General features: G+C 40.2%; 1 protein-coding gene across 3 annotated transcripts in view; it reads right to left on the minus strand.

Moving 5' to 3' along the window:
* Window positions 1-19,453, minus strand: part of LOC107210755 (complement C4-like) — a 48,698-nt gene that overhangs the window by 5,962 nt on the left and 23,283 nt on the right. For 2 of the 3 annotated variants that reach the window (XM_033515040.1, XM_015641993.2), the window contains 21 exons: window positions 18,928-19,128; window positions 17,906-18,017; window positions 17,615-17,685; window positions 16,531-16,670; window positions 15,501-15,713; window positions 14,194-14,245; window positions 13,680-13,760; window positions 12,423-12,626; window positions 10,863-10,938; window positions 10,283-10,439; window positions 8,846-8,941; window positions 8,350-8,518; window positions 7,187-7,353; window positions 6,588-6,746; window positions 5,921-5,980; window positions 5,369-5,462; window positions 4,477-4,645; window positions 2,748-2,835; window positions 2,062-2,136; window positions 1,330-1,438; window positions 276-365 (listed from right to left, as the gene is read on the minus strand). In XM_033515040.1, the coding sequence (XP_033370931.1) occupies window positions 276-365; window positions 1,330-1,438; window positions 2,062-2,136; window positions 2,748-2,835; window positions 4,477-4,645; window positions 5,369-5,462; window positions 5,921-5,980; window positions 6,588-6,746; window positions 7,187-7,353; window positions 8,350-8,518; window positions 8,846-8,941; window positions 10,283-10,439; window positions 10,863-10,938; window positions 12,423-12,626; window positions 13,680-13,760; window positions 14,194-14,245; window positions 15,501-15,713; window positions 16,531-16,670; window positions 17,615-17,685; window positions 17,906-18,017; window positions 18,928-19,128 (2,583 nt within the window). The remainder of the gene's footprint in view (window positions 1-275; window positions 366-1,329; window positions 1,439-2,061; window positions 2,137-2,747; window positions 2,836-4,476; window positions 4,646-5,368; window positions 5,463-5,920; window positions 5,981-6,587; window positions 6,747-7,186; window positions 7,354-8,349; window positions 8,519-8,845; window positions 8,942-10,282; window positions 10,440-10,862; window positions 10,939-12,422; window positions 12,627-13,679; window positions 13,761-14,193; window positions 14,246-15,500; window positions 15,714-16,530; window positions 16,671-17,614; window positions 17,686-17,905; window positions 18,018-18,927; window positions 19,129-19,453) is intronic. The other variant, XR_004497856.1, reaches the window with a different exon arrangement.

Genomic DNA, 19,453 nt, shown 5'->3' on the forward strand with positions numbered 1-19,453 from the left:
AACAGAGAATAAAATGGCAGAACAATTTTCTTAGTGGTGATAGAGTTTTTACATACAAATGCACATGTGTATATATATTTAATTTAGCTATCAAAAGATCCTGGATATATTTGAAAAAAATTGACTTGATACTGAACATTCTAGAGGATGAAAGTGTCCTGTTATTACACATTAAGACAATTCTAATGGTCCTTTCTGAGCTTAATGATTCCCATGTAAGTTGTTCCTAGAAGTAACTATCTTCCTTTAGACCAGCTTCTGTAGTCATTCCTTACCTTCTGCACACTGGCAGACGTTGGCATGGCACAGCTTTGAAAGCATGGCACTGTGTTTGGGAGCGCTGTAGAACACACTGCACCTCCTGTCTGGGGACAAGGAACAAGACAGCTTGGATGGGAGAGCTCAGGTGGAAAAGCCTGTACAGAACAGCACAAACTACGTTTGCAGCCCAGATTTTCCCTGGTCCAGGGAAAGCAGAGCACTGAGGGATCAGATGCACATCAGCAGTTCCCAAAGACCTACAGCTTAGGCACCTAGAGTACAGCATTGTTTTCAGCTGAACAGTTTGAGATTATTTTCATTCAGTTTGGATAATTTTTGTTTGGGCATTTTGTTGTTGTTGTTGGTGTTTTTTATTTGTTTTTTTTAAGTTGTACTCTTCCCTCCCCCCTTTTTTTTGATACCCCCCTTTTTTTGTTCCCTCTGGAAACCATTCATCTTAAAAGCCTCTTTAGACCATAGAACAACAGTGAGCATTGCATGGTTTCAGAAGAAGATAGGATCAACCAACAGTTAGGGATTTAAACCCAGTGTAAACTGTCTTGAATCCTTCCATTAAAGCAAAGTAGAGATTTGACCTAATTTTCACATATTGCTTGCATAACTTTGGCAAATGGGGATGATTTGCATTTAACCTTTCTTTGAATGAGAAACAAGACTGCTTTCCCTTAGCAAGCACTCTACAAAAGCCAAACCTCTAATATTGCCTATCTTAGATGTAGAAAGACACAGCCTGACAAAACAAAACATGAGTGAAATATGCTTAAAAGAACTGTGAGAAACAGGAACTCAGGAAATCTACTTTAAAAATCCATGAGTGCTAAAGTTCATATTTTCAGTCCATTTGCAATACTGGACCATTCCTGTGAAGATCTCTGTTGAGATAATCTGAAGTAACTGGAAGACAGTAATGCAAAGCTGGTTATTTTATCACTCAACAAAATTACGTGGTTTCACACACAACATCAAAATCAACTTTCTATAGACTGCAGGGGTTTCTTGAGGGGTCTCCTTTTCAATCAGTTATGTATCATTTTTCTGTGCCCTTACCAGGGTTGTAAAAGTCATAAAGGATGGCATTTGCTGGCTGAACCAAGCCCATGGGATTGATTTGCTTTGCCCCAAATGATATACAATCTGGGTCCGGTCCACTTGGGAGCTGGAGGAAAAAGGAAGAACGGTTTTGATGAAAAAACTAACTCCCTCTCCCCAGTCAACTCCTCAATGTTTGTGCCTGTGCTAGTTGTTGAACACTTGTTCTGATGGCATAGCTGAGTTAATGCTGATACCTGTTTTGGCTGTAGAAATGTTTTGGCAATGCAAGTGGGTGTAGGGTGGAGTCATTATCCAAAATATTGGGAAATATACACAGAGACTAGGGGTCCTGAAGTTTACATTTGTTTGTCACTATATGGATCTTGATCTTGACATGCAAGATGTCCATGTGGAATTTACAGGACTAGCAGTAAACACTTTTGTTATTTTGTATGAAAAGCATCCCTTCTAGCTAGAGTGGGAGAGGATTTCTCTTTTTTCTTGGGCCAAAGGCCAAATCTTGAATATGAGCTACATCTCCTTGGACATAGAAAGGTGGAAGATAAAGGTGTGTGTTTCCTTTTTTCCCTTCCTCTGTTCTTTCCACTGAGCTGTTCAATAATAACAAATGACAAAATTACAGAAAGGTAACAGAGACTGAAGAAGACAATGATTAGACAATGATTTTCAAGAAGTTTATGTGCTCTCTGAAACGGCAGGGATTAGAAAATCATTGGGTTTGCTTACCTCACCGAAGTAGAGTAAAACCTTCCCCTCCTTGTACTCAAAGTGTTGAATGTACCTGTCTGAAGCTGTCACCAACTGTGGGAAAACAAAGAAGCAAACAAATCAGAGCAAACCCGTGGCAGAACAGGAATACTTTGCTGCCACCTTCCATATTCTAGTTTGCTTTGTTCAGCCCTTTCTTCCTCCCTAAAGGAGACAGTCCCTGAGAGCATGAAACGGAGCAAATCTCCCTCAACCAAGCATGCTCCAGAACCCCAAACTCTGTAGCCATATTTTCAGAGTACTGTGCCCCATCACCTTTTGTCACTGTGCCCTTCCACCAGCCACCACTGAGAGACTACTTGCCTTCTGCTCTGCAAGCACAGGATGCACTGTCCTGGCATGTCACAGGACAGCTGGACATGGTAAGGAGGGGCACATTACTGCCCTTCTGTGCCTCACCCTAATTTCTTTTACAAGGGACTGAGAAATCTGTACTCTGCTCACCACAAGCCTTGCATTTCTTGTATATATTCAGAAAATATTTTTATTAGAATGAGAACAATGATAATCTATCTATCTATCTACCTACCTATCTCTCCAAAATCTGTTTTCCCATGTCTCTTCTACAGATTTTTTGAAAGATTTTGAAAGAAAAATTTTCTAAAGTCTCCATAAAAGTTTGCATAGAAAAGCGTGTTTACAACCTGCTCAAGCTCCTTTGTGTCAGGCTCCAACCCACTCAGCAGGGTGAGATCAACCAGGGACATCTTTGGTGCTCTGGGACCTGTGGACCTTTATAAGGGAGATGGTCAGCATCCAACACCTGCACTGAACAGCCAGGTTGCTTTGAAGAGTCTGGCTTTTCAGGCTTGCTAAAGGTGAAGCAAAACATTCTGCTCCATTTAACTTTCCTAAGGGGATTTTGATTTTAAAATTAGCTGCCTAATTCAGTAAGAGTCAGGAGGTAAAACGAGTCATCTAAACTAGTCAAATGATCATCCAAAACCCAGGTGCCTTGCCTGAGCTTTTCATATAGGCATTCCTTGGAGCTGGTAGGCAGAAAAAGAATCACCTGTAAATGATAGTTCATCCCACTGTAAAAGCACTGTTGAAGCCAGGGAGGTAAACAACACTGACAAAGTATCTGTTCTCTATTACTTACAAAGTGGAGATAGGAAATGAATTTTTCCAAATTTTTCACTGACTAAGTAAATTTATATCATCTCTGCTGTCCAAGGCAAAAAACCTCATTGCTGTAATTATCCACTAAATATATGTATTAGATTTCCAATCTTTTGACTTTCACCATCTCAAAAATCAGGCAGTTGTGTCATTGCTGGAAAATGAAGTTGTTCTGCACTTACACGGGGTGCCTTGACATATTTTACATACACTTAGTGGTACTTCAGAATTTTTTATTTTGGCACTCTCCCTTTCCCATAAAGGATGCACCACAGTCTAGGGAAGAAGAATGGTGATATAATTCACGCCTTCAGTTTTTCTCCCATGTCTTAACCACAAGGAATTTCACATTATTGTCTATGCCTCAGACTTGCACTCAGCAGAACAGTGATGCAGAACAGTGGATCTGGTAGCTGATAAATGTTACATACCAATTAATGGGGGAGATGATGTTTTGGCCAGTACACAATTCACTGAGTATGTGTTTAATGAGGGAGAGTGAAAACTGGGAATTAGGGTAACTTCAGTTCTGCTCTGCCATTGTTCATGCCACTGTTTAGAAGAGGGAATAAAACCTTCAAAGTCTTCAAGACTTTGAAAAAGTCAGTGGAAAATCAAAATTCCACTGGGGAGCAAAAACTGCTTCTTCCCTCCTGCTCCTCTCCAGAAAGAGAACCCAGGATAGCCACAAATTTGTGCTTCTGAGACCAATGCCAGACTGTAACTGGGAGCAAAGACAGGTGTTTCGGTGCCACGCTGCATAGGAGGGTTTCTTTTTTCCTACCTCTGCCCTTGCCAACTTCTTTTCACAACAGAACATCCCATCTGCCTCTTCTTCTCTCATAGATAGTATTAGTCATCCTTTCTTTTTTTATGAGGCCAGAGTGTGATCACAAAGGAAGTAACAGCATCTCTCCAGAAAGTGAGAAACTCTCTACATGCCACTACTGCATTCCAGCTGTACTTACCTTTTTTTTAATAAAAAAATTCTTTCAAATTATTAGCCTGCCAAGTGCTTTAGAGTCTCCCCAGAATTTGGTGGGGAAGAAGCTGCAGTGAACATTTGAAGTCTATGTAAGCCTGTAAATATATCTCATCCATTGTTTGTAGACCTTTTCTCCTGCTATGGGAGAGAGGACACACCGTGTATGCAGACTCAGAGAAGATCACTAGGTTGGATCCTGAGTTTGTGGATAGGAAGAGGGTGACAAAGGAGAATTACAAACAAATGAGCTGATCTTGCAGACCTACCTGACACAGACTTTGTACTGCAAGGATTCTGTTTTGCTGGAAGTGGTCACATCCCTTTTTCTTCTGCTGTGGATATCAAACCAATCCATTTTAGTCAGGGTCTCAAATGTGCTGTTTCCTGCAGTACTCAAGTCCTCATAATCATCATCTTCATCAGAGTATTCAGCTTCTGGAGGTGAGAGACAAGGTCAGCCATGCACAAGTTTTCCTGCAGTTTGGCTCCCTTTGTTATCATGATAAATACCAGTGGGCAGTCATGCATCGCTGTGAGTTCACTGTGCACTGTCTCAGTGTTTCCAATTCATCCAGAGTTAGAATTTAAGGGATAACTATAGTAAAAATAACTAACAAACCTAGCTTAGAATGGGGTTTAGGCCATGCATAAGTATGTAAAGGACAATCCTTCCCTCCAAAAGTTAACAATTGAAACAGAAAAAAACAATACAGACATAGATGATGCATAGGCAACAGGCTTTCATGACTACACACTTCAGGGGATGGAAAACACATTCTTGCTCATATGAAAGACCTATGACAGATCTGTCTTAAAGAATTTTATGCCCACATGGTATGTCCCTTATTAGCCAGGGAACTGAACAGGGCTTTCCCCTCTGTGAAGGGAGCTCACCTCCTTTTTCTCAAGAAGAGTTTCTAATGATATCTGTGCAACTGTTAAGTACCTGCTGAACTCACAGTCACTCAGTTATTACACTATTTAAGAATAAGAATAATAAGCTAAATGAAACAATGACTTGGTAGAGCTCAGGGACTTCTCTTTTTCCTTGTTTCATTCGTTTGTTCCCACTTTCCAAGGCTGGAAAGCTATGAAGTGCCATTAGCAGCTGGCCAAATGAGTCACCTTTGAGACCCAGCCCCTGCCCTTTTCACTCACCAGAGTACTTAAGGCTCCCTTCCACTTCCACTGTCAAAATCAAATCATTGCAGGTGTTGTTCTTCAGCTCAGGTGACCAGTACGTTTTTAATATCTAAGATGAACACACAAACAGCAAGCCACTAAAAATATAATTTAAATGACAAGGAATTTACTCATTCAGGACTCCAGCACATGGTGATGGGACATGGGAATGTGGAGAGAAAAAACAGCCCCCAGTAGGACAGACTGGGGAATGTCACACGTATAAGCAGGTCCCATGTGCAATTCACAAATGTTGTGGGACTCCTTTGAGATAATTCTCCATTCCAAAATAGAAATAGACCCTTCAAGCTCCAGCCACCTCTATCACCCTTGACATTTTATGGATTCAATAAAGTTAAAGGGAGGAAAATTTGTCTGTCTGTAAGGGTAGGCTTTAAACCCCAAATTTTAGAATTTTGGAGGTAGGAACACAAAGGTTGAGGCCTTGGCAGGTAAGTTTTCACTTCAGTTTCAAAAAGAGATTAAAAGAAGTCCAGCTGGACTCTGGATTTTGAATTTGCAGCTTACACTCATTGTCCCATTTCCTTTGCCATGTACAGATACTTCAAGTTTTCTCCCAAGTTCAAACTGCAAACCAAGGGAAAAAAAAAGATATTTAGTCTGTGCTCAGCAGTTGTTCTATTGTTTTCCTGACATCTTGACAGTCTTCTATGCCTTTACCCCCTCCAAACCTGGGCAGGGAAAACTTTCAGCTATGGAAGGAATTATGGGACCTCAAGTCTCAATGTTTTAAATGCACTGAGCTGATGCATCTTACTCTGCTGATTTAGGGCCCAGTAGGTGTATTTTACCAACTTCAGTCCCTCCTTTGTATCCTGGATTTCACATTTTCACAGTTCCAGGCACAATGGAGATCAGATTATTCCCCTTCTTTCTCATTCCCTAGAAGGACTTGCATTCCTGGCTGTTCTTCATTTTTGGGAGAGGTTCATGCCACCAAAGAAGGCATGAAGACAAAGAGGCAGGAGACACCTCTAAAGTGTGCTGCTAAGCACCTGCTGGCTTGGGGATTTTTAACTTTAATAAGATCCTGCTGTTTTACAGATCAAATTATTTCAAAGTACAATAAATCAGCTATATCATGGTTGTTTAACATGATGAAACCTAGGCCAGAGGATTTGATTTCTTCTTTTTGAGGGAAAAAACCCCTTTGAAGCAACCAATGGTTGTGTACCTCTAGCTGCTTCTGAAATTCTTCATGGGCATCAGTCAGAACAATGCTGTAGTAATTTTGTCTTCCAGGTGTTCCCAGCCTGACAGTCAGGTCAGTGGAAGCAGTGTTCAGTGTCTGTATGCTGTAAGCTGACAGAGCTTCTAAAGCCACCACTGTGTCCTGGGTGAGAAAGAAAAACAAAACCTAGAAGTTATGCCAGGTTATTTCAACAACATGTGAGATGACATTATCAGTCACCCTGAATTCAGTTTTATGCTTTTTGCTGCTTTAAAGTTCTGCATTTCCTTATTCCTACTTTCACAGACTATTTGTTTAATTTCCCAGCTTCTTCTCATAGCACTAAAATTGTAAACACATTGGACTCCTGATCTTAGACTATCCTGCTCCTTCATGAGGATGAAGAATTTTCTTTGCCAGCTTTTAACTATTTTATTTTGGCCCATTGCTAATTAATGATCCAAAAATCTTTACTGCTTCATATACCAAAGAAGCTGAAAATTAACTGGTATGATGATTTCAAATCTAAATGAAAAAGTTTTTAGGGGGCTTTTATTTCCTTCCCTCCCCTTAGGACTCCCCCTGAACTGGTGGTCAGGCACCTGTGTAGAGCAGTACCCTCCGCCGTAGCTCCTTCTTTCTGTCAGCCACGTGGCAATAGGCCTTGCATATTCCATGTCTTCCAGGAGCAAGGTTTGAAGCAAGGCATAGGCAGTGGTTTCCACTGAGACGGCGTTGTTGCCATTTCCCCAGTAGCGCTGCTGCTTTGCTGCAAGAATAACTCAGTCCTGAATCCCCTTGGCAGAGACATTTGCCAAAAATCACTATTGCTCTACACAGTGGGTATTTCTTGTCATGGCACTGTGGAACCACAAGACACAGATGCTGTTGTGAGAGCAACAAATTGGCTGGGAAGCAAAGATAATGGAAAAGAAACCCCACATTTTTTAATTTTGATTTCTCCAACCATAGCAGTCTAATCCCATCGTACATCAATGTCCATCTGATGGAGTGGTGACATTGTGTCTGGTGGTCCCTCAGACCAGGATTAAAAGTATTAATTATGGCCACAAATCCAGCCTTGATTAAGGAGAAGCATATTCCCTATGCTTAAACTGGGGCTGTTGAGGTGTAGGGTATTTACCAAACACATTGGGAGGAATAACCAGGATGGTGGCACAGCCCCACAGCCGACTGGCTCAGCAGTCACCACAGCCACACCCGTGGGAGTAAGTGATGACATCCATGGGGACCTGGGACAAAGCACTCAGAGCTGGTGGGGGGCTTTGAAAGAAGGTGGGCTGGAAGAGACACCTTCCCTCTTGACAACAAATTCAGTCTGGACTACTCCTGTATGTTGCCATTTTCTCATATGAAGTTTCTTCTTTCTCATTTGGGCTTGGATTTTTTTCCTTCTCAAGGGAAGCAGAAAACATAAATGAATATTTACTGTGGTTTTGTTCCAGTTCCAAAATTAGAGAAGGTCATGATCCAAGCTTCATTATGCTGTCACTTTATAGTGATATTAATTATGAAAATTACATATCAAAATGTCAAATATTGAGATATTTAATTATACCATTTAAATAATTAAATATATTATGCATGTACATATACAGTTGTATAAAATTAATTTTTCTTCATTTACTTCAATTTGTTTTGTTCATGTAAGTGTGCTCAGAGTATTTCCGTTAGGAAATACTAAAAAAATTAGTATTTCCCTTTAGTGCTTTCTAAAGGGATTTTTAAGAATGGTTATCAGTACCTTCATCAAAAGAAGAACAGCTCCTTAGTTTTTCTTTTACAGACTGAGCTTCTTCACTATCAGGCTGCACAAGTGTCAGAGCATAAGCAGCGATGACTGAAGAGTAGCAGTCACTATTTCTTGAAAATTGATTTCTCATGTATGCCACTGTTCCTCTAATCACTCGTGCCTGTGAAAACAGAATGGATCTATTTGTAAAGCTCACTGTGACCTGCTAACTTACTTCTGGCACTAGGAAACTAGTACTAGGAAATTAGAATACTTCACTGCAGTAATTTTTTAGACAATTTTAATAATGTTTGCTTAGTGATTAAAGCCATTGATGATGGAGAGTGTCGCTCGAAACACCTTGCTGTATATTAGGCCATGACATCTTTTCCTATTCACCACAGATGTAAGCAGATTTTAAACTCCTCATTTGCAGCTCTCCAAGAGATGGTAGGGTGGATATGCCATTGTGCAAGAGACTGAAGACTTAAAGAGTCAGGCTTCCTACCACATCAGGTGATGGGTAGGCACCCAGGGTCTGTTGCAATGCTATGGTTACGAAGGCTGTCATAGCCAAATCCTCTTCTGCTGACTTAATGCCACCCTGAAAGATGAGATATGAAAAGGAAAAGTTAAATGCGCACACATACACTTATGATTAAATCTAGAAAATCACTTTATAGAAAGTCAAGGTTCTTCTCTGCGAACCCTCTGACCATGTACCATGTAGCTGTTGCTTTAAATTTTTCTCAATAATATGTGTCCTTATAAAGTGTAACTTCTATGGTGGCAGCCAGGTTGCATTAAATGGATGAGGAACCCACCATGTCCTTCAGCTGATAATCAAATATTTAGTTATTTATCTTACAGCTAAAAATCTATACTTTCTCACTGAAGAATTCATGGTTTCAATTTTCAGTCACTAGGAGGGTGGGGTTGTTTCCATTTTTGTGCTACTCTCTACACACTGAAGAGCCCTCTACCTTGCAGATGGAACTGCTCTCCAGTAAAGGTATTTATACAGTAATACTAGATCATTTCCTATCCCCTCTTCTTGATAAAGTAAGCACTGTGCTGTCATTAGCATTTCTCCCCTGACAGCTCTTGAAGTGTATGTAAGAGAGAAGATTATCTCAGCTCAAATACAAGTCAAAAAAACCCAAAACCCTTCGGCCAGTCCTTGAGCTACTTGTTTCCTTTTCCCCAAGAGTGTTATATCAACTGTGAAACTAGCTTTGATGGTGAAAGCCTCACTAGTTATTTGACATAGATCATAAAGAATATTCGTGGTATTTTTTCATATGTATGTATGGTCACTACATTGCATTTTCAATGAGATTTGGAAGATGCACATTACTTTCCTAGACTACATTAATGGACAGTATAACAATTTTGTGTTTCTTTTCAGTTATAGAGGATGCACAGACCAAGATATGCAACTGGAAATTCTGATTAAGTGTTAAAGTTTTATTTTTTCACCATGAGTGTGGTGAAATACTGGAACACGTTACCCAGACAGTCTGGGACATACTCCAGACTCAGCTGGACCTGGCCCTGTACACTCTGATCTATCTAGAACTGTTTGGAACAGATGAGCTCTGGACACCCCTTCAAAAACAAAGTTACAATTCTACATTCTATTGCCTTTGGCAATAATAGGCTTACATTTTTACCAAAGATACGGCCCCCAGAAATAATTTTTTAAGTGCTCTATAGACATAGCTGAAAAAATTATCTAAGATTGTATGAAAAGATAAAGGTGCTAGCTATGCATTTAACAGAACTGACCTGTTAACAAATTAATTTTACATTGCAGATTTTGTACTTACATTACAGATTTATTCTCTTTAGATACATTTCTTGCTACTCAACAACTCACCGTATTCCTTTCAAACCCTAATAGCCCTAAATGCACAATAATTTTTTCTAAATTTGGATGACCTACCTGCATTGACCTGTCCATTACAGGATGGTGGTCATGGAATGAGCCATCTGCCTGCTGTTGATTAACCAAGTAGGAAATCGAGTTGCTTATGTGACTGTCTTGGATGCTGAAGTATTCTCTGCTCCTTGTGAGCACTTTAACAATGAATGCAGTTAACCTGCACAAAAGAAAATTTTCCAAACTTGTGCTGACAGATACTTATAGAAAACTATATTGACAGAAAGATAAACATACTAATTTAATGCACAGACTTGTATTCGATACAGTGCACTCACTGCAGCCTAGTGAGTTATTGTTCAACACGAGTTTGAATATTTTTGCTCAATGGCAAATGCAAAATTATACTGAGCAGTGGCTCAGTATAAATCTCTTTCACCAAGGACTGAATACACTCAGAGAATTTGGTGGCTGATTATTCATGACAAAAGTTCATAGGCAACCACCAGATTTTCAAAATCCATTGCCAAAGATAAACTTCTGATGCATCAAATGATAATAGAGGTCAATTGAAAAAAATCCCAACCAAATAAGCAAAAATAAAACCCCAAAAATAAAACCCCAGGAAAAGAAAATCACTTACCATACACTACTGGGGGTTGTTTTAAATGTTCCATAGGAGCCATCCTCCTTCTGAAACTCAAGCAGTCTAGTGTAACCTGCATGAACAGGAGAGCACATAACTGTTCAGAGAATACCCGTATTTATTGGGCGTTTTCCTACATCACTTGTGTTATAATGTACATGTTTTGTATTGACTGGTAGAAGAGTTCATGGAGGTGTTCACTGAGGCATTAAGAAGGAAATGACTGGGTCAGCAGAATTTGACACAGAAAAATCACTAGGCTTAGGAGGTCTTCTGTCTTGTTTGACTTAATTGAGCCATGAAAATAACCTGAAAACTGCAGATATCTATGGTTACAAAAAATTTTATGTGTAGTTAATATTGGGAAACTATTTTCCATTATTGACAACTTTTCAAGCTGTTGATTTTACGATGCATTGAATCAAAATTGTACAAAACATCTTCAATTTGGTCAGACATAGTCTTAGAAATCATGAGTTGAGGCTTCTCATCTTGACTGCCATTATTTTGACAAAGTTTGTATCATAGACACACAACTCATTTTCTGCACTGATGAACTTCAATAAGAATCAATAAAAACATAATGTAGGGACTAAATGATGCTGATAATACCACTTATTAGCAGGATCTCATGTCACTTTCGGCAGTCTTGGATCAATAGGCAAAGGTCTTCATGCAGCAACTGTTAGCATGCTTTTAATCTCTATTTATACACTTGTTTTTCATTGATGCAAAGTGTATATCATATCTGAAGATCACAATGACAGGTGCATATTTCTTTATGGCATGAGCACACCACTATATTTAGAAAGATCAGCTGTACCTGCTCCAATATTGACAACTCCCTGTGTTAGTTCCTGTGAGCTGGAACATTTCCACATACTGTGGTCCTGGCTTTGCTGCACATTTAGTACAGCCTTGGATCACATGTTGGAGTGGAGTCTTCCAGAAGCAGACTTGCAGGTGTCCTCTCCCTAAGGAAACTTCCTCCCTGGCTTGGCCCAAGGCTGCCTTCTAGTTTATGTAATGATGAATAGAGGAGTGGGGAAGGGAAGGTGTCAACATCATGATTAGCACTGTGAATTTCCTTTGTCATACTCCTCTTGGCAGCCACAGACAGATGTCTACATGCTGGCTATCCTAAGCAGTGTCTGTGAATCATGGTGAGAAATAAGCATATTTAGGATGTCATTTGTCTTGTTGATTTTGAATGTTGGGAGGCAATGAACAACTGGCCTTTGCTATCCATTTACTCAGAAAAGAATTTTCATTGATCAGCTCAGATTTTACCTTCTAAATTAGGCAAGAGAGAGGATGGACTGTCAATGGCAATACTGTCCAGTGCCAGATGCTGGCAATTAGTCTCCTAAGCCTTCCTCACATGTTCTGTTGCTCATGCCTGTCCGCAGACTGCCGGGGCGTTTCTGTGAGGCTGTGTTAAGGTAGTGGGCACTCCTTCAGGAGGCAGCTGCAGCCAGTGTGCAGTGCAAACTGATAACAAGAATCCCAGCCTTTGGCTTCTGGTTGGTTTGTCTTGCTTTGTTTTTTCCTGCTTACCTTTTTCGATCATACCAATGGCTTCCTCCTTCCGTTTGGGGTTAAAATTCACCCACTGCTCGCTGGCATCCAGGTACTCAATGGCATAGACTGCAGGGGCCATTTTCACCATCGTTTGCTCTGCACAGCCTGTGGGCACCTGAATCAGCTTTTCAACCCCACTGAGACTCAGGCAGTTTTCAACAGACTCATCCATAATGTTCCCTGTTGAAAAAAATACAAGCTGTAGTATGTATATTATTTAAAACTGATTGCTGTGATATGAAGAAAGGTGATCCTAACTATAGGCTGACGTTCCAGCATGGCCTGATATTCCTCACTACTCAACACTGTTCTTAGCTACCTGAGACTTCATAAAGCTCTTTGAAGAAGGGCAAGGATGAGGTGCCAGGCCCCAGGAAAGCTGGAGAAAGGAGGCTGGCACGGTGAGGGAATATGAAGGAGAAAGAATCCTTAGGCTACTGGAGGCAGGGAAGAAAGGAAAGGGGGAAAGACCGGTGTATCAGGTTTGGGCTGGAAAAGTCTTGTCAAACCAGCCCTGACCCTCCCACAGAGGGATAAAAAGATTGTGCATTAATCATGACATTTTATGTGGATTTATTTTCCCCTCTGCAATTTTTTAACTTTATGAATTCGATGATCCCTTTATTTTAGAACAGGGTTTTGAAATGGAAGCCAATACCCTTTGTGTCACAAATGCATTACTTTACATTTCCTGGGTGGGGGGGAAGTATTTATCACTAAGAAAGTACAATGTTTTTAAAATATGTATGCATGAGTGTATATTTATATATATGTATACAACTATATTTGTTTAAATGAAAATATGATTGTACATATCTCCTCTTCAGAAATGCAGAACTCTCCAGAACCTATACATCAGAGTCTGGCATGCTTATTTCTGAAATCTAGAGCAGATTTCTGCAGCCCTGCATACAGTGTGGGGTTATTAGAGAAGATGAATTCTTCCTTTCACCTCTGGCTTTCCCATAATGTCAGTCCAAGCACAGTGAGGAAGGATGGATCTCATAAAGATATTACATCCACTGCAAATAAGGAGTAATTAGAAAGAGGAAAAGGTACTGGTTCAGCCCTAGGGATGTTTTGTTTTATAACTTGGTTATGTAGCACAGACCATTTGAGTCATAACAGAAAAACCAGGAGAGGATGGGGAGTTGCCATGCAGGAATGAGCAGCACAGAGGGGCCTGTCCCTTGTCACCTATGGAGAAGTTGTGGACATAAAAATTACATTTACCTTTCAGGCTAACCATCACGTGGCTATCAGAACCTGGTATCATATTAGATGGTCTGTCCAGGTCCACTGTATAGGACTTCACTGTAAATAAATAATAAATAGATATCTACATCCAGACTTTAAAAAAAATAGACAACATACTGTAACTTTAGAAAAAATACACTTATCTTTCTTAGAGTGACTTATTTTTCAATCTTTAGCAGCATTTTAGATTTGAAAAAACTCTTGTTTTTAATGCCTTTTAAGACCCATTAGTGAATTAAATAGATGCCCAGTTAATACATAAAGAATGATACCTTGAAAAACAAAAATATGTTAAATCAATTCTAAAAATTTAGAATTAATTTTTTTTTTTTCTTTTATGAGTTTTTTTTTTTTTTCTATGTGTTGGATGGAGAGATTTCTGACAAGTTCTGGTTAACCAAGGGAACATCTGTGCATTGAGAAGTATTTCACTGCACTCTTCATTCTTACTCCAAACCTCATCTGTATCTAATCCTTTTGGGTAACTTACAGCCACTGTTAATGCAAATGGTCTCTTCTTCTCTCTGTAAAACACCTTCAGTCTGTACAGTTAAAGAAAGAAAAGTCAAAACGTTTGCAAGCACTCACACCTGCAATTAAGCTGCAATAAACCCAAGAGCTCCACGCAAGCACTAGGCCAGCAGGTGGCACAAATAAGTGATTTTGAAGGGAAATTTCTCTAGATAAAATGCAAGCTTTAAATCAGAATTTCTGTTTCCTGATTGAAATACTTGCTGAATGTTTTGTGTTACTATTGAAAGATCTCCCTGGATGAAATTCCTTTAACCAAAACAAACTCCCAAAAATTAAACTTCAAAGTTTATTCTCAGCTTTGTGGCCCATCAAGTCAAGTTCATAGAGGGATTCATTTTTGTAAACTTCTGCTGCATAAAATCCATGAAATTCTGAGTACATCTTGGGTGTAAAACAGTTTTTTCCTTCTGATTCCTCACATCCCTCTTCCTACAGTTTCAGTTTTAATAAAGCTATTTTTATAGCTACTTTTACTGTTTTGGTGTAACACTGAACTCTGAGACTGTGTCTAATATCTACAGAAGTTATAACTTTTAACAGCAGCAGGTTCCCAGCATCCTATGCTTTATCCTTACCTACATGACAATAGCTGAAATCAGGGGTGCAAGGATTCATATACCGAACTTTTTGTATGGATGGAAAAAAGACCTCCACGGATGACTTAGGTACTGTAATGAGTCTGTGTTGGCACTTGAAAAGTAATTTTTTTCTTAAAGGCTCCTCCTTTTTATAATTTTGAAAGAGAGCTAAGGTATAATCAATACAGGATCTTTGTTTGAATATTTTGCATGTGTTTTACCTATGCAATTGTTAAGAGTGACGATTGATCTATTGACTGGAAGGAATAAAATAGTGTTCAACTTTATTACTAGCAGAGAGCATTTCCTTCTCAAAAGTTTGCTAGATGGACATCTTCAGTCCTGGATTCACAAGGAAAAATAAATTTTTATACATGTTGATGAAGCAGGGAGAAATTAAAGATTCTAAGGCATGACTGAAGTTGTTCTCTGTCATGAGTAAAGGACCTTTTTTTCCCATAGAGAACAAACCTTCTTATATACAATACATACTGAGGCTAAAATTATTTGCCTCAGTCCCTGCTGAAAAACAGATTTACTGAATTGCTTCCAGCCTTGTGTTTGTACCATTTCACTCCCTTCATGAGAACTCCACGCACAGTGAATGTCACGTTTGACAATTCATGATAATGGTAAATGATTATGATAATTTATGAAGTGCCTGCCCTCAGTTAGTTATACATACCACAACTTTGAGATTCTTCCTAATGCTATCACTGTGCCCAGAATCCTGGTCAAAAGCAGTAATGGTAATTGGGATTTCTCCCACAGTCAGAGGGACAACTGAGAAGAAGGCTGGTGTTGCTGAGTTCCCCTTAGCCAGCAGTGACAGCTGCACACCCTTCGCTGTTGTCTCTGCTGTGCACAGCCCCTTCACTGCATCCATCTTCACTGTCACCTGTGGGGACAAGGCAGTGCCCAAGATCACTCCTAGTGCATCACTGCACAAGAAAAATACCTCTGGGTGCCCCTTCCAGTGTAAATTGTTCTCTGACCCCATGGTCTGTTAATATTCAGCTATATTGATTAGGGCTCTGAAGGCAAATCAGCAAACATTTCTTCCTTATACTGAACATGAAAGAGTTTTGACCTATCCCTGAACCACAGTAAAGAAGGATAGTGCATTTTTATACATCCCAGCTCTACACAATTCAGTGCAGTTGAGAGGATGCTGGTTGAACAGCTTGTTGGGAGATGGGAAGAAGTGAAAAAATGACTATCAGCCTTAGGGCGATGGAGGCCCTAAGCCCAGTGACAACTGTGGCCATATGCAGGACTGCATAAGAGTCATGTGAAGAGAAAAAGTGCCTGTGTTGTATGCTCAATGAGTTTTGTGGCTAACATTGGATGGTGCACTCATTTACCTCTGTACCTTGTGTACCTTGTGAAGTGTTAGCAAGTGTCAGTGTCAGCAGCTGGGTATTGTCCAGATCAGCAGGCAGCAAAAAGGGAACAGATGGCTTCAACAAAGGGGAAGAAGTACCCAAAGAGAAAGGATATGGCTATGAAACATGGTGAATAAAATCTGCTTTAAATAAGTTTGATTACCAAGTAGAACTGGATCTTGCTTTTGGGAATGCTTTCAAGATGGGAGTATTATGTCTGGGCTGTAGGGGGGCACTGAAGGGTGGCCAGGTCATTGACATTAAAATATTACAAAACTATAGATCTAGCTAGCTAGGCATGCAAGGTACAGGGGTTGTTGATAACACTACCTGGAGATCATTGGGCAGGTAGTTGTAAACCACTGCTTTTATTTCCAGTTGCTCATGTCGTCTGACTGAGTACGGTAATCTCAGGGACACAAAAAAGTCTTTGAAAACTGCAAAGGTGTGGGGGTCAGCTACACAGAACCCTGGGGAGAGAAAAATATACACTTAACACCAGCTAACAGGAAGTTAAATGTCTAATCAAAACTCAGTGCCTCGGCTCCCCACAGGTCATGAGCAGGAGAGGAAAACAGGCATTCTCAGAACTCACTTAAATTCATCTGCACTAGAGACCTATCTCTAGGTTGCCCCCTGGAGTCACTGCCATGGTTTTTAACAGGTAAAACTTGGCAGAATTGTTTGTATGTTTTGTGAGAGAAATGTGGCGCAGGTTTTTTCTTTTTTTCTTTTTTTTTTTTTTTCCTTGTTTTGTTTCTTGTTTAAAACACAAAGACCCTTCCTTGCTTTCTGAAAATAAACTCCATGGCCATCACTGCACAACCCTGGATGATCCTCCCCTTCCAAAGGGGAGTGGGCAGTACAAGACAGACTCTTTGTCCATCCTGTGTGGTGCCCATCAATTCTCAGGAGCTCCCAGAGGGCAGCATCTGAGAACCTGGTCTCTCTGGTGTCCAGCCCTTGGCTGGTTCTTGGCTGGTTTCCTGGTGTTCTTTTCTGCCTTAGGGCCAAAGAGGTTCCTGCTTTGAGACAGACAGAATCTGGTCCCAGAATTATTCAAAGAAAAGTGGTGTTACTGCTGCTGCCTTTCTTGTGGCTTCCTGGCCATGTAGAAGCTAAAATGAGGTGGCTGATAGAGTGGAAAGAATAAAAGACAGTTTTGACTGTAGGATCCATCATCCTTGAGACCCTACTTCATGTTGCTTTTATAAATATAAATCCATACCTTAACTCCTAGTCGGGCTTCAACATGGCAGAAAAGAGAGAAGTAAATATTATGATCAAAACAATTCGTGTTTTTTCAATACAGATTCTTTGTCAACATACTATTGTATCTCTCTTTTAAAAAATACACATCCTCTATTTATCCCTACAAAGAAACAAACAAACAAATAATATCCAATACTTATACCTTTTTCAGGAGATATACTTATTGCCTGAACTTCCCAGGTAGTTATAGAGTCAGGAGCAAAGTTTTTTACACTGAAAAACACAAAACAAAACATATTAGAAAGCATGCATAAAATGTAAACGTTGTCATTTGATGAGGCTTGAGTATTGTAAGGGTGAAACTTCTTCCCTCAGTTGTGGAGGCAAAGTGCTTTCAAATAAAGCACTGCATCAGATACTACATAAAGCTGATATTTATATACATTTGACAGTACAAATTTAAACATAGTCACCTAGTCATGCAACACAGTACCTGTGTTTTCCAGGGCTTTTTACTTCTTCAAAATTCCACCACCAGCTCTCAGGAAAATAACTGCGCAAGCTGACTGAAATTTCATCAAACAATTCTTCGTGTTCGTTGTATTCTGCAAAACAGGAGTGAGGTTTCTTTTGGAAGTCTTTGGCTGATAACCTTACACTGTCTTGCAGGGAGACAGCTTGTCAGAGCACAAAAAATGCTCTGAGGAAAAAGATTTCATCTGTGTTTCATCTTGCACATTCAAGTAAAAATGTTGAAAAAAGAGAAGCAGTGACCACAGTTTGTCACAGAACAGAAAGATAGTTCGTCTTCCCAACTTCAATTGCTATATGCTACCAAATGAGAAAGCACTCCCCTGTAGCAAGGCTAGCAAAGATGTTCCCACTGACCCACACTTATGACAGACAGAGGATGAAAGGGGAAATCTGTCAGAAATGGTAGCAGAAATTACATTCATAGTGGGATTATTTTAGATGCAAAGTAATTTTTTTTATAACATGAAGTGACACATAATGTGTGGTCAGAGATAGACTTTAGGGAGAGGAAAAGAAAGAGACAAAACTATTTTGGCTAAAGTGGACCTTCCTCATGACAGCATTTTGGAGGTATTTGCGTGTTATAATAGTAGTACCACTAAAAAGAGTCATAAATCTGAGACCACTTAGAGCCCTGAATGCAGACAAACCACAGCCTCTCCTGCTCTGCTGTCTGTGGCCTCTCTGGGGTGTGGGCAGGGGCCACCAGTTCCTTCATGGGACTGGAGGGGTCAGCAATGGCTGAGGTGATTCCTGCCTTTTCTTTCCCCAAGAAGTTATCCCATCCCATCCCACTCCCACCTCCCCAGCGCACAGGTATGAAGATGCAATGCCACATGGTTGTTGTGCTGTACCAGGGTTCTCTGAAATGCTGATGTGAAAACTCCCTCCCCAGCCCCACAGCACTAAAATGCCCCTTGACCCTCCCTGGCCACCACAAGAAGGATAAAAGTGGCAGAGTTGTATGCCACTGCTCTTTACGTCGTGCCAAGCCCACTCTGCTCCTCTGCTTCGCCTGCCTCCTGAGGGCTGCGGCTTTCTCACAGCAGTCCTGGAACGCGCTCCTGCATTCCTGGGAGCCAGACACCTTTGCCAGCCTTTTTGCACAAGAAAACCTCATGGGATTTAATTTCATTCCATCTTGGCAACATTTTAGTAGCGCAGTGTTTTGGTATCTGCTGGCTGCAATAGAATTAAAGCCCAGAATTAGCGCTGTGTAAGTAGAAATCAGTGTAAAGGTGTTCATTGTGCTCATTCCAGTCATTCTTTGCCATTAACATTAGTTTCCATTACAACAGCCAAGCTTCAGCCTGGGACCCTGAAAATAGTCCATCCTAGAAACTGTCCACAAACTCAGGAGGAAAGCATAGGCTTTGTGGCATCCTAGACATCCTGTTCTAAGCCCTTTCTTCACAGTCAGACTGAATTGAAAATTGAATCCTCTTTGCAGGCTGGAATTCTTAATAGAAATAGAAATATTAGCGTTCTCTTTCTTGAATAAAAAGTC

This window comes from Parus major, chromosome 1 (genome assembly GCF_001522545.3).
Source record: "Parus major isolate Abel chromosome 1, Parus_major1.1, whole genome shotgun sequence".
Lineage (NCBI taxonomy): Eukaryota > Metazoa > Chordata > Aves > Passeriformes > Paridae > Parus > Parus major.